Source organism: Vidua macroura, chromosome 7 (assembly GCF_024509145.1).
Source record: "Vidua macroura isolate BioBank_ID:100142 chromosome 7, ASM2450914v1, whole genome shotgun sequence".
In the NCBI taxonomy this organism is placed as follows: Eukaryota; Metazoa; Chordata; class Aves; order Passeriformes; family Viduidae; genus Vidua; species Vidua macroura.
In genome coordinates this window covers 33,748,446-33,762,638 of record NC_071577.1, presented here as the reverse complement: position 1 = coordinate 33,762,638, position 14,193 = coordinate 33,748,446, and the positions used below count along the sequence as shown (strand labels likewise).

The 14,193-nt window shown below is 39.3% G+C and overlaps 1 protein-coding gene across 1 annotated transcript in view; it reads left to right on the top strand.

Moving 5' to 3' along the window:
* The window catches only part of NCKAP5 (NCK associated protein 5), a 347,717-nt gene that overhangs the window by 100,204 nt on the left and 233,320 nt on the right, over window positions 1-14,193 (top strand). The window contains exon 3 of the mRNA XM_053982988.1: window positions 10,738-10,815. Coding sequence (XP_053838963.1) covers window positions 10,738-10,815 — 78 coding nt within the window. The remainder of the gene's footprint in view (window positions 1-10,737; window positions 10,816-14,193) is intronic.

The following is a 14,193-nucleotide window of genomic DNA, read 5'->3' as shown; positions in this document are numbered from 1 at the left end:
TTTGAGATGGATCTGCAATTCAGTGCAGCAGTATTCAATTGCAGAAAAATTATTAGCATTAACCAGGAGCTAAATTACACCTCTGATTTCACTGGTACTGCATTGTACCTGTGAATTCTATAATGCTGAATTAAACTAAAGTTTCACTTTAATTTTTATGAAAAGGAAATAGATTCTTGTTAAATTGAGCAGCATCATTATGTTTGTTTAGCATCTACCATACATGGCATAATGGAGTCACAAGTGTTCAGGAGACAGAGCATAATGGTGCCTCACATCACTTATAAAAGCACAAGATAATAATAGTTATTAATACAACTGTAATATACAGGATTTGAAGAGGGAGTTTTTCTTTGCATCATAAGTTCAGGGGAAAACCTACCAATTCCTATTTTATTAAAAGGCTTTGTATTAGGCTCAGTTACCCCTATGCATTAAACTCAACAACTGGCATCCAAATTCACCCCAGGAAATGCCCCAGGAGCTCTCCTGCTGCCATGGGGCATCTCCCTCTTAGCCCACGGGTCTTTTAATCGTGCCAGTGCAAATTGCCACCATCCCAGACTGGTACCTATGGCTGTGAGTTTTTACAGCATTGGTGGGGATGACAGGGTTGGAGTTGCAGCCCAACAAGAAATTGTCCTTGCAGTGCTTTTGTGCCTTCTGTTCCACACAGATTTGACTTGGAATTATTGTGTGTAACTAAAGGCACTGCTTTGGCTTAAGTATTTAACAGGCCTACACACAACATAAGTGAATGCCTGTGTGCTGTTTGCTGACACAAATATTCCAGTTCTTATTTCCTTTCTGGGACCTTATTGAACCCTCTGCTTATAGAGTGAAACATTTTCCTTCTACTAAATCCACTTCCACTAAATCCCTGATACATGAAAAGTTTATCTCCAGCCAGGATCACATGATCCTGTCCAGCCTACACACCACTTAGGAAATGCCAAACTTCTTATGATTAATCCCCTGACCCAGAAAGTCAGGTTCCATCATGCTGCCTGCCTGTCCTGCATGGGGGCTGTGAGCTCCTCATAAGAATCTGCTTTGCAGAACAGTCCACCTTCCTCTCAAATGGAACTGAATAGTTATTTACAAGAAAATACATTGAATGTTGCAGAGGTGTTTTTTTAAAATTTTCCTACCTTCAAATACCTCTGAGCAGGGCCAGTCTTGTTGCATTAATGAATGCTTTTATTTTCTTGGATATCTTGTGGAAATTAGTCCATGAGTTGGACTTGAAGGGTTGAAGAAAAAGCGTGATTTGGGCGGCAGTTTACAACTGATCCATGCCTAAACTCAGTTGTGTCCTACAATCAGTCAATACCCAAAGCTGAAGCTGATGCAAGTCCTGGTTGTGACAATAAATGTGTTTTAGGCAGACCATGAGTATACAAAGCTCCCTGTGAGCACAGCTCCTGCTTTGTTTGCAATAAACTGTGAAAATGCAAAGGTATATTTTTTATTAGATTCAGATTAATTTTTTTTTTTTCTCTGTGCACAGAGTGAAAAATGAACAGGCAATATTTAGGAGCATATTTATTTGCAGGTTCCATCATTTTTCTGTGTGTTTGTGTTTATGTATCATGCAGATGATATGTATGGATGTAAGTAGTCACACTAAATTCAGCATATCAGGAAGGGGTGGAGTGCTGGAAGCAGCTTCTGAGATTTTCCAAGCAATGCTACATTATTAGCTTGGAGACAATCTTTTCTTGACTATAGATATGCACAAGCGAGACATTGCAAACAGAGCTGTCGACATGGAGATAAATTTTCAAATGTGTTATAACCAGCTCCCTCCTCTGTGTGAAAATGTTTGTGGGTGGGGCAGAGCATGGTGGCAGGTGGACAAAAGAGGGGTGGTTGGAGAAAGCAAGTGAAACCTGTCTGGAAAAGAGATCCCAGCCTGTGGTGCTGTACATCATCTGCTCATCTCCAGATTCCCTGCTTTCCATCCATACAAACCCTAAAGGCTTGGTAATTTGGGTTTTGCCAAACCTCAGGTTATCCTTGTCCTTAGAGTGGGCGTCAGAATCTGGAGATCCTCAGAACTTTTCCTCATCTTATTTTGTCCAGTGATATTTGGACATATTTCAGCATCATCAGATTGATGTGCCTGTAACATTGTGTTGTATTTTAACTTACTTTGAGATATTTTATATCTCAATGGAATGGAGCCCACAAGAAAGACAGAGATGGATGTCTTACAAGAGCATGGAGTGACAGGACAAGGGGGAGTGGATTCAAACTGAGAGAGGGTTGAGATTTGGTATTAGGAGGCACTGGCACAGGTTGCCCAGAGAAGCTGTGGCTGCCCCATCCCTGAAAGTGTTCAAGGCCAGGTTGTATGGAGCTTGGAGCAACCTGGTCTAATGAAAGGTGTCCCTGTCCATGGCAGGGGAGTTAGAACTTGATGGTCATCAAGGTGATTATATTATATAATATATAATTTATATATTTATATATTTATAATATATAAATTATATATTATATAATCAGGCCATCCTATGATTATATATAGTGTATACTTTATAATTTTTGCTACTGACTTATAATGATTGAATGCATGAGCATCTACTGTTTGTTTGTTTATTAGGTTGTTTTTAGTCGAAATGAAACCATATGAAGATAGGCTTGACTTATGTGGATGTACATTGTGCCTCATCAGAAGCTGCCAGAATAAATGTGAGGACAAGTCATAACAAAGCAATTACAGAAAATGGTAGAGAAAACTTCAGGTCCTGATGTATTTGTTGTTGGATAGATGACAGTGCTTCAAGTTAGTTTAAAAGTCTGATGCATTCTGAGAATGAAGCATCTTTATCTGTGAATCCCAAACATCTCTAATAATCTTAGAATTCAATTTTCCCAACACTGCAATAGATCCTATGAATGTTTCTGTATCTTTATTGTAACTCCTTGCCTTCTTTAGACAGTGGGAGTCACATGCAAGTGCCATATGTCTACGTAAGTCAAATGCCTCCCACCAGCAGTTCTTCCATGTGTTGTGGTTGATTTATATTCATAAAAAACTTTCAAAAAACGATTCAGAAATTGTAATTACTTGGTAATGTCAGAAATTGATTAATTAAATGCTCCGGTGTTTACTCTGCATTTTTATGGCTGCTAACATTTCTGGGCATTTTCTTACAGCATCAGAGCGTTTGCTGGGTGAAGTTTATTAATGCAAATTGGATTTGACATAAACAAGACTACAGCTAATTATTTCATGTAAATATACACACTGTGTAGCAGCAAAGTCATAAAATCTGCACATCTTCCTACTACCTTTTTTTTTAACTCTGGATGTCTGTGTTAGCTAAATGGCAAATTGTCTGTTTTAGCTAAATAGCAAATTTCTGTTGCCTTAAATGACACTGTCACATTTTTATTCGTGGAATTGCTGGACTGTAAACATTTATCTGATATATCTGTAAACATCTCTGACACCTCCTTAACTTACACATGGTCATCAATAACTTCCAGCAACCAGGGGCTCTTACATGTACCATTATGTTAAGCTTCAGTCTCTCTATTCATTTTATATTTCACTGTACAGAGAGATTTTATACTCGGTGAGGACAAGAACTTTCCATAAGCTGCAGTAAATGGGAGAGCAGCCCCAAACCTGCCCAGGAGACACAGCCAGGGTGCTCTGACACAACCTGCTTGACCATATTCATTCCTCTTCCTGCCAAAAGGCAAATTTTTCCCATTTCCTGCTGAAATATTTGGCTGGTCCAGTGGTCTTGTTGAGTTTTTTGGTAGGTTAGAAGCTCAAAGAGTTCTTGGTGTTTTTTTTCCTCTGGGACAAGCAGTGATGAGTGCAGTGCATACTCTGCACCATCACCTGCATCTGCTGCAGTTCCTGCTCTGTCACTCAGGGTCAGGCCCTACCCAGCCACTTGAACCTCAGGATAGGTGGGTATCCATGGAGATTTGGCCTTTATGGAGGTTGTTTTGGCTCCATATCCAAATTAAGGACAACCACATGTCAGTGCTGTAGGCATGTATTACTCAGTGACTCTGCTCATGGGTCTTAAAAGCTCCACAACTTAGAGGATGTAAGTGCAAACTTTCCTGCTATGATAGCATCCTTTTCTATTTCAGGATGACTCTAGTAAATTCTAGGTAATGCTTTGTATTTGTTTTTTACTGATTTATACTTTCAGGGGAAGAAAATCACCTAAAAGTGGCATTGATTTGCCTGCTGGACAAAATGTCCAGTTCCCGTTTCTTCTACAGATAAATGGAATTATTTGTTCAATATTTAGCAGAAATGACATAATTTCCATAGCCTGCTGTTTGCATAGGAAAAATATTGGTTTGTTTGCAACTACCCAAACCAGCCAAGCACCTGGAAATCTGACTGGGGGTAGTGGTTCCTGCCAAATCTTTTTCTCACCTTCCAGCTTATGGTCTAGTGGTCCACTAAGCTGGGGAAGAGCTCTTGCAGAATACTGGTCCATACATTTCTCCTGCACATGCCTGCCTGAGACAGGAGATTTGCTCCTAGAAAATGTCTTTCTGGGAAACAGAAAGGTTTATAAGCTGATGGGGAAAAGCGTAAAACTGCAGTATTCTCTCTCTCCATTCTCTTCCCTGTGGGGAAAGAACACCAGCATCAGTGTCACTGAGTAGCAGGGTACCCACAGTTATCCCAGAGACTGAACTCCTTTGGGGACAAACTGGCAAAACCCAAATGCAGCGGGGCTTTGTGTGCCAGCTGCAGATCTGGACAGCATTCCTCTGAGAACTATCCCTGCATCCCTGTCCTCAGAGAGCACAGGGTGCAGAATCTGTCTGTCAGCCAATGAGCTTGTGCCGTTTCAGGCTTTACTAAACTCTGCTGTGTTGTGGATGGTGCTGGTTAATAGGGTGCAAAGTGGAAGCCAAGCAGCAGCAGAAGGAAAACCTAGCTGATTTTTTATGGAAACAGCTGGCTTCAGATGAATTGGTAAATCAGTTTTAATCACTGCAGCTGAGATGTAATAGGAACTGTTCACTGAGGCTTAAGTGATTTTGAACAATTAAGAAATTTGCTCAATATATTTATTAAAATATTCATTACTGATTTTCCCATAATGGTGTAATGTGCACAAGGGCTCTTGCCAGCCTCCTGCTCCATTGCAGAGGCTCTCAATGAACACTTTCATGCCAGTGGTTAATAAACCTGACAATTAAAATATTGACAATTAAATCAGCAATAATGGCAGTTTTAAAAGATATTATTTTCTCTAAGACATACAGTTTAGCTTTCATTGTTATTTAGGACCAAAAGTAAGTAGTCTAGCCAAGGTGTGGTATTGAAAGGAGTGAAAAATTACTAATCCTAAAGGGTTTTATTTTTTTTTATAAGTTATTTCTTTTTAGTGTGCAACAGAAAGCTCACTCAATTCTCATTGACATTGATTTTGGATATGAAAAACATTGTCTAGACAAGAATACATATATATATATATATATATATATATATAAATCTATATGTGTGTCCTCTTAGGCTGCTGGAAAAAAGTCTATTTTCTATCAAAGGTATATGCAGCATGATGAAAACAAAAATAAGCATTTTACAAGTTATAATATTCTCTGAAGTCACTCTCCCCAGATTTAAAGCTTTACCCCAGGGCACTCTTCCAAAATCCTTCAAAAATGACTCGTGTCTCCACACTCAGTGTAACAGCTTAGATGTCCCCCTTGTTGCTTTGCTAACATCATTTCCTAATTGCAACAGTCTGCTGTTTAGCTGCAGACAGCTTTGTTGTTGTTTGATTTCTAATAACCTTTCCCTGTGAAAATGTGACTTCCTGAACTGTAGCAGATGATTGTGGGCTCTCCCTGGAGCTCCCTGTCTGGACGGCTCCAGACTCTCAGAGGAACTTGTCTGTGCTTTTATCCCGTTGTTCACTCGGTTTTTCTCTGCTCCCCACTGACCAACGTTTTCCTCTGTGGAGCACAGGAGCCTGAATCTGTGCTGGTGCTGTCCTGCCTGGTTCCAAATGCAAATATGAGGGGAATCAAAGAAGTTGATGGTGTTGTGGAAGAGTGGGCTAGAGCTGTGTGCACAGAATTTGTCCCAACCGAACCAGGAGTGCAATTAGATGTGCCAGGGGAAATGGAAAGCTTTGGGCTCTGCAGGGCTCAATATGATGTTTACCTTCCAGCTTTAAAACTGGTCTGCAGGAATGTGAGTGCCAGCAAAGTCTCTGTCCCAGATTCCCTGTTTTCTGCACAGCTCAGGCAACTCAGCCATGCACGAGGCCCTTTGCTGGGAGCTTGTTCAGGACAGGAGAGCGCTGGCAGAGGGACAGTGGCCGTGTCCCCATGTGCCTGGCTGAGGTGCGTGGGTTTGGGGGAGCAGGGGTGTCCGTGCTGCAGGAGGGGCCAGTGTCGTTGTTGAGATGGCCACAATACGAAGCAACACTCCATTTTCAGAAGGCTTCAAACCTGTTTTTATTATAGCATGCATGCTTTTTATACATTCTTACAAAACTCATAAGTTTATACTTTACTCATTGGTCATGAGAGACAAACAAAGTGCTTATTGGAATAGACAGTTGCAGGTTTCTCTATTTATCCTCCTTCCTTTCTTGGTTTCTACATCAATGACCTTGCTAGAAAATTCTTTCCGGGGTAAACACGGATCCTCTTATCAAACTTCTCTCTGGCTCACAGAAGTCACTGCAAAACCTCTTCCCATGGCCAGTCCCACCCATGGCCCTGCTGCCCAGGGCAGCACAGGCGAGCCTTCAGCTCCTGAGTGGCCCTATTGAATTAAGTACGTAATCAAGTGATTTGCTGGTATCCTTAATCCTTTTCACATCTCACTAAGCTCATTAAACTCTCTTTGATACCAAGCTGTGCAAGTTCCTTAAGAGAGGCAGAGACTTCTTACTATTCCTTTGGCTTGAATTTATCACCTCCAGCTTCCAGTGAGGGACTCCTGTGCTGGAGCCTAAGGCTGCTTGAAGGGTTTGCTCTGTAACAATGGATGGGAAAATGTTCTGTGTGCTGGATAATTTTTGATACCTTGCCCAGCACAACAACAGGGATATGCCAGAACAAATACCCAAGTAACCAACCAAAATACCAAGCAGTGGATCCCAGGCCTTAGTGGAGGCGCTTAATTTCCTTTCTCTTCTCTGTTTTTTCCTGACAGCCATCCAGCTAACAAAGAAAAGAAAAATAACTAACTAAAATAAAAAACTAGCAAAACAATTAAGCATTGCAAAGTGAGATATTTAGTTCTGTCAAAAAAAACATATTTAGGTGTTTTTCTAGGCTTGTGCTTCAACTCAAATCAGCAATAATCTGGGTAAAGCAATTCTCTAATGCTCTCTAAATTAGATGAGCTGGTATGTGACATTTGCATGCCATCTCCTCCTGCATGTCAGAATACATGCAGCTGTTAGAAAGATTTTTCTACTGCATTTAAACATATACAGAAGGTTTTTTCCTTAAAACAGTGCCATCGCAGGAGGATAGATGGAAGAGTGAATTTCTCATGGCTGCAAGGTACTTAATTCAGAAGAAAAGGGACAGGTTTCACTCATTATTCTGAAAAGGATTTTAATTTTTTGTTTGGTTGTTTAAATCTTGAACTTCTCAGTAATCCTGCAAGTTGTGAGGAATGGCTAGAGGTAAGAGTGACACTCCAAGCAGAGCCAGCAGTGCAGGCGGCTGAGTCCAGGTGTGGACAACAGCATGACTGGCAATTCTACCATCAGCACAATTGCTATGTAACAGTATCAAATGTACATAAATACTTAAATTTGGCATCTACAGCTTCAGATTAAAAATGCTATGTCATTTCAGAAATATTGATTTGGCCTTACACAGCTTTACCCCCTCCTGCTCTGCAGGTGCTCAGTGTCCGTTGTTCTAGGGGGAACAGGAATTGTGACCCCCTTTTGAAACGCTGGGGCTGCTGTGCTTTTACAGCTTTTCTCTCCCATTTGATTGGTCTGTCTCATTAGTATCTGAGTACCATCATGTCTGCCTAAATGATTTTTATCCTTACATCAGAAAACGAGGCTCCACATAATCTTCCAGACTCCACAGTTTTCCATGCTACTCAGAGCCTGCCTGGCACAAGCATTCACATGACAGAGCTCCAAGGAAGCTACAAAATGCTTGTATTTCCCCTCTAGGTGTGATCTATCGGGCACTGTGAAGTGCTTTAATGAACTGTATACATCGTCTCGTTGAAGATAAAGTCAGAGAATCATTTAGGTTGGAAAAGACCTTTAAGGTCATTGAGTCCAACCATAAACCAGTGTGATTACTTTGGGGTTTTTACTCACATTTTCTGCTGTCACTGAATGTGCCAAGCTATTCTAAATCATGAAGTTGTTCTAAATCTCAAGTGACTGTTTGCTATTTGCTTCATACTGACAAAATGATAGCACTGGGTCCTGATCCAGGGATGGCAGAATTTGTCTTACTGGGACAGTTGATAAGAGAAGAGAGCAGAAACCTGGGCTTAGGGATGGAGGCCTTGTCTGAAGCAGATGGCTTGCTGCAGACACAGCTGGCACATGAATGTGCCAGGAGAAAGGAGGTGCTGCTAACCACCATCAAATCATGGCTGATTTTTTTGCATCACTTTTGCACACTGATAAGATTACATACTCCCAGGTTGCTGGTTTTTAAAGAGAAACAGAATAATATTTCTGATTTGTCACAGGAAAACCTTAAGGCAGCAGTCATATAGGATAAACACAGGGCTTTCTTCTTCCCCATTGTCCTTATTTCCAAAAAACACTTTTAAGAAAATTGCTTCAGAATGAGGTTTTTATATTATCATGGTAGAATTTATGCAGAATAAAACTGCTGATCCTATGTTTGCCTGTAGGGCAAAGTGCACTGATGAATAAATCAGGAATATTGTTTAATATTACATTAAAAAGATGTAAAGGTATTAACACTAATTTATGCCAGATTCATTGTAGTAAAAAATATAAACTAAAATAGGCAATTTGTTTTAAAGAACTTGGTGCAGCAACTAATCATCATTATATATTTGTACAGTATACATTTTGTGAGCTCTAATATATGCCTATTGCAGAATGATTTTACTGGAATTAGCTTAGAAGAAGCTTCCTGCTTAATTGCCACTGAAGTTCATGGTGTTTCTCAGGATTTCCATTATTTAATGTGTTCTGAAAGAAACAGCTATGTGATGCTTCTATTTACAGCAGTTAGAATGAAATTTAAACTTGAGGCAACCACAGAGTTCAATGGAAAGTTTTACAACACCCAAAGCTTTTCAAGCCATGCAGTTTGAACAGGATATGGCTGAGATGCTTTTGCAGAGCCTCCTTGGGAGCTGAGTCCTACTCTTGCTTCTGTGCCAGGGACCTTTCTTTATGCCTTTGCAGGACCACTCTCTGAACAAGAAAATAATGACTGTGGACAGAAACATAGAATCACTTGGAACAATTCCAGTCCTGAAAAATAAAAATGTACATTTATATATAAATTATGATCATTAAAATCAGCTAACATTTATCTTCACCTTGAGGAGACAATGATGTACAGTCCCTGTAGTGGCTGTCTCATATTCCTGGTCATGAAGATCAATGGCTCAAAAGAACCAACTGCTTTGCAACAAAAATCCATATTTGTACACAAAAGAAATAATACTAGTAAAGAGACAACTTCTAATACAAACAGGAACCCCACAAAGTGGTTCTGTGATGAGTCCAAAGGTAAAACAGTGGAGCTGTAAAAATTGAGCTTTTGTCTCCAGAAAGTGAAGATGGATTCTTTACTCCAATACTTGCAATTTCCTGAAGTATGAGGTTTAAGATATATTTTTGCTTTGGTGAGATATTTCAGGACAGTTATATTATTACTGATAGACTTTCAGAATAATAGTAATGTGACTGTGTTGGTACTGCTGTCATCCAAATATATCATACTATATCATGTGATTCTGTGGGCTCATTCTGAAATATTTGATATAAATAACACTGATGTTGCCTTCCTCTTGGAAATGAGGTGGTGTATTTCTATTACTGACAGATTTCTCTGCTGAGAATAAACATCACTTCTTTGCATTGAGTTTAAAGAATAGGCTTCAATAGGAAAAAATCCAAATTTTTCATCTGGTCAAGGTTATTTATCAGAAGTTCTGTCTAGACACAAGTACAGGAGCTTTCATAGAGCTGATATTGCAACTTATTGCATCTGCAAAAGTTGGACTGGAAAATAATATAAGGGCTGAGTTATAGCTTCATTTTCAAATAGGGTACATGCTATAGTATTATTCATACTGTCCATAAAATAAATATTGGAGTCAAATATTCAGTTCACTTTGATTAATAGCTAAAGTAAACAAAGTGTGCACCAAAAACAGTGACTGCACTGCTGGGAAGTTATTTTTCAGTCTAGATCCAGGGAAGATTATTCTGGGCTTGGAATATGGATATGAATTTATATGCATACTAATTGATTTGTGCTGCTTGTGTACTCTCAGTGCTTCTTGTCTTCTCCTGAAATAATCTCTGAAGTGTGCTGTGCATTAGGCTACTGCCCAGTTCATGTAATATGCATCCAAATGTGAATTTAATCTAGATTTTTACATCACTGTGATTTCTATGTACATGGGATAACTTTGGGAGCAAAATCAAAGTGCACTTCACAAACTGACTCTGACTGGTTTTTACTCAAAATTTTACAAATACTTTGCAGATTGAAAAACTAATATTGTAATAATTTTTCGTTTAGGAATATATGGACTCCAACAAATACATAGAACATTTAGTGACTCAGCTGGAAGAACAACGCTGGAATTTATGGAGGCAAGTACTGTGCCACACATGTTTATTTATGTTGCTATTTTGGAAACAATCCTGCAATCCATAGTTTCCATTTTTGAGTTCAAATGAATGATTGGCTATTCAGTTTCTCCATTTTTTAATTCTTTGCAGACTACCAAATCTTACCTCATGAAATAAGCAGGGCAGCACACACGAGTCGAATCATGCCTTTGTTAATCAAGGCAGTTCCACATCTGCACAGGTTTATTCATGTTAGAGTTTCTAGGCAGTGGATGCTAACTCTACTTCTACTTCTACTTGATTCTTTCAATTGGAGTGAATTTCAGAAATTGTCTTACATCCCTGAATGTAAGTGTTTTTATTGAACGGCACACAAAATCTAGCCAAAATACCACCACAGCAGCATGACCAATTGAGAGTTTTGCAACTAAAATAAACACAGGTTTACAATTTTGCAGTGCTTTTGATAGTCTGGATTTTCTATATCTTCTCTGTTCATGTTGCCCAGACTTCACCCTGGTTTAAGCAAAGCAGGGATTGCCACATTGCTGGTGGGTGTTTCTACACTGCCTACAGCAAATTTGGTAACTGCTCAAATCCTATCTAACATTAACATTTAATACAAAGGAAATGGAATAATAGCAGTGATAAAATTCTCTCAACATTCACAGCAATTTTTTCTTAATGCAATGTTTAGCTTTTTTTTTTCTGAAGACATATGAACAGTGACAGTCTTTTAAAACACAGTCAAACATAAAGTATCTTCAGGGAATAATTTAATGTTCATAGACTGAAACCTATTTCACCTTAGTTCTGATCAAGTGAGAAATAATGATCTGTCTGATTTTTCAGGTGAATGCCTCTCATGTACAAAAAAAGAGCAACTTTGCACATGCCAGTATTAGTTGTTCTGCACCTCACAAACTTCTTGACCTATACAATATAAAGTAGTATCACAGCATTTACAGCTTACAGCATTAGGATACTGACTCTTACTTATAAGGCAAACTCCTAAAGTTTGTGCTTAATTCCCCCTTTTCCTAAAAAGTAGCCAAATATAATTGGCACAAATGTTGAAGTTTTCATTTAACATTACAGAGTTCAGGAGACTAACTTTGTGAGAATGAAGGTGATAACATTATATGCAGATAACACTACTGTGGTTAAATATAAATGAATAATAAAATATTAAAATATTTAAAAGTCTTTGAAAATAGCAAGGGTAGTGACTTTATTATAAACAGACATACAGATGTGTTCTGAAAATTCAGTGGTTTTGAAAAACCAAAACCATTAATTTATTTTTAACATTATTTATTTTTATCATTATTTTTATGGGGTGTTGGCATAAAAAGTTAAGACTGGTAATGAGCACTACAAGAAAAACCTTTCTGGTTTAGCCAGTCTTCTTTGAACACTTTATTCCTCTCTTTTAAATCTCTGAGAAGTTTCATGGTGAGGATTATGCTAATAGCTGGCACTACACAGGGGCAGTGCTGGGCTGTCTACAGCCAGACAGATGTCCTAATAAATCAGCAGAGCCCTCTCCTCAGCCTTCATTATGCTCCTGATTTGTGACTGCCATGATCTGAGCCCAGTGGGTCAGCAGGCGCTGAACCTGACATTGAGCGATAACCCCCACGGAACTCGGGCGAGCCCGTAAATCTGACACACACAAATTCTGCCCATTTAGTTCCTCCAGCCTCATTCACAGCCAGCACAGATTTATAGTGCCCAGGCCGAGGCAGAGGAGACTAAACCCAATGCCATGGTGTGCACATCAATTTTACATTTCCTTTACATCTCCACACGTACAACGGGACCCTAAAAGACACGTGGGGGCCAAAATTTCTTTTCACTTTGGAGGACAACTGTTTATACACGGCATTAGCATCTGCTGTGGAACATTTATTGCTGTAATTGCTGTCCCAGGAGGACTGGCAATGCTTAGGTCACGTTTTATGGCTTTCCACTAAAGCAGACCTCTAACCCAGCTTCAGATTCCTTCTTCTTAAAACCTTGACTGCAATGTGAGAAGGTACCTCAGTAGTTTGTGGAGATGCAGATTTTATTAACACAGCTTTTTTTTATACTGGACATTTTACAGTAGTTATTTTCACATTATTGATAGCATAGCTGACTTGACATTGGTTCCCCTATTTCTCAGGTTGGAGCTAATCACATTTACCCAACATGAGACAAATTTGACCCCCATCAATGTAAATCACCAACATTTACCATTGCAGGTGATGTACAGTAGTGGTTGTGCATCTCCATGTACCAGTTTAAAAACAAAAGGAAAATATTATTTTGGATTTTTCTGCCCTACCCTGTCTGAAAATAACATTAAACAGGACAGAATTGGGTCAGGTGAGTGGAATCCCCTTGCAGTGTTGTTTTCTACCTAGTCATTTAATGCTTTAGTTCAGCTAATGTGTAGTTTTTATGGCAGAATCACGTGGACAATCAACATGAGAAGCATAAATTTGCTCCTGTAGTCTTTGCTAATTGACTTGATGGTAGATCTTAATTTTTAAGTCTTGACACACTGATCAGTGGCAGCAATTACTAATTCTCTTAACAGAAGAAAGAAGTCAGAAGTCATAATTCAGCATAGGATGCTTGCCTGAATAAACAAAGGTCAGACCCTGGTCTTAAGACCTTTCCAGGGAATTTTATTAGTCGTGCTACTGGAACCAGGACCAACACTTCAGTTTGCCTTGCTAAAAGCCTGAGGATATGCTGCAGTTCAGACATGACTAATATGTAATAAGTTAATGAAGGTCAAACAGCACTTCCCCACCTTACTACAGTAATGTAAAACACAGAGAGGAGGGACCAGAACTGTACAAGAGGATTGCATTGCATTTCTCCTATGCTGTATATTCAAAACAGAGTTTGTTAAATAGATCTGCTCTGCTTTCATCAGCAGCATTAGCATGCTTCTGTGCTCCTGGTTTTAATGCCTGTGTACTAAAGAGGTGCCAAGTATTAAACAGGTTGCCTTTGCTGTAATCATGAACTTCCATTGGGAAGCCTTAATTGCTAACAAGCAAAATAGCTCAGTGAGAATTCTTAATGGTGAGCACAGATTAAAATAACAACTGTGATTAGCTTTAAACTGCTTGACTAGAAAAAGACTAATCTTAGGGGAATAAATTGCATGGCACACAAAGGAAAAACCCTGTGTATGATATTACAGTAATGAAGGCTGAGAAAAAAATCAAATGCTGCCCCAACTAAATAAGGTCATTCTCTGCACAAGCATCTTTTTCTTGCCAGGGCTTCGTAACTTGGCCCGAGGGGAGTAAAGGTGTGAGCAGCCAGGTCTTGGGGCCAACCCCCATTTTAACCCATTCTGGAAGTTCTCATAACAAACATTGCCTCTGGTCTATGATGCTAG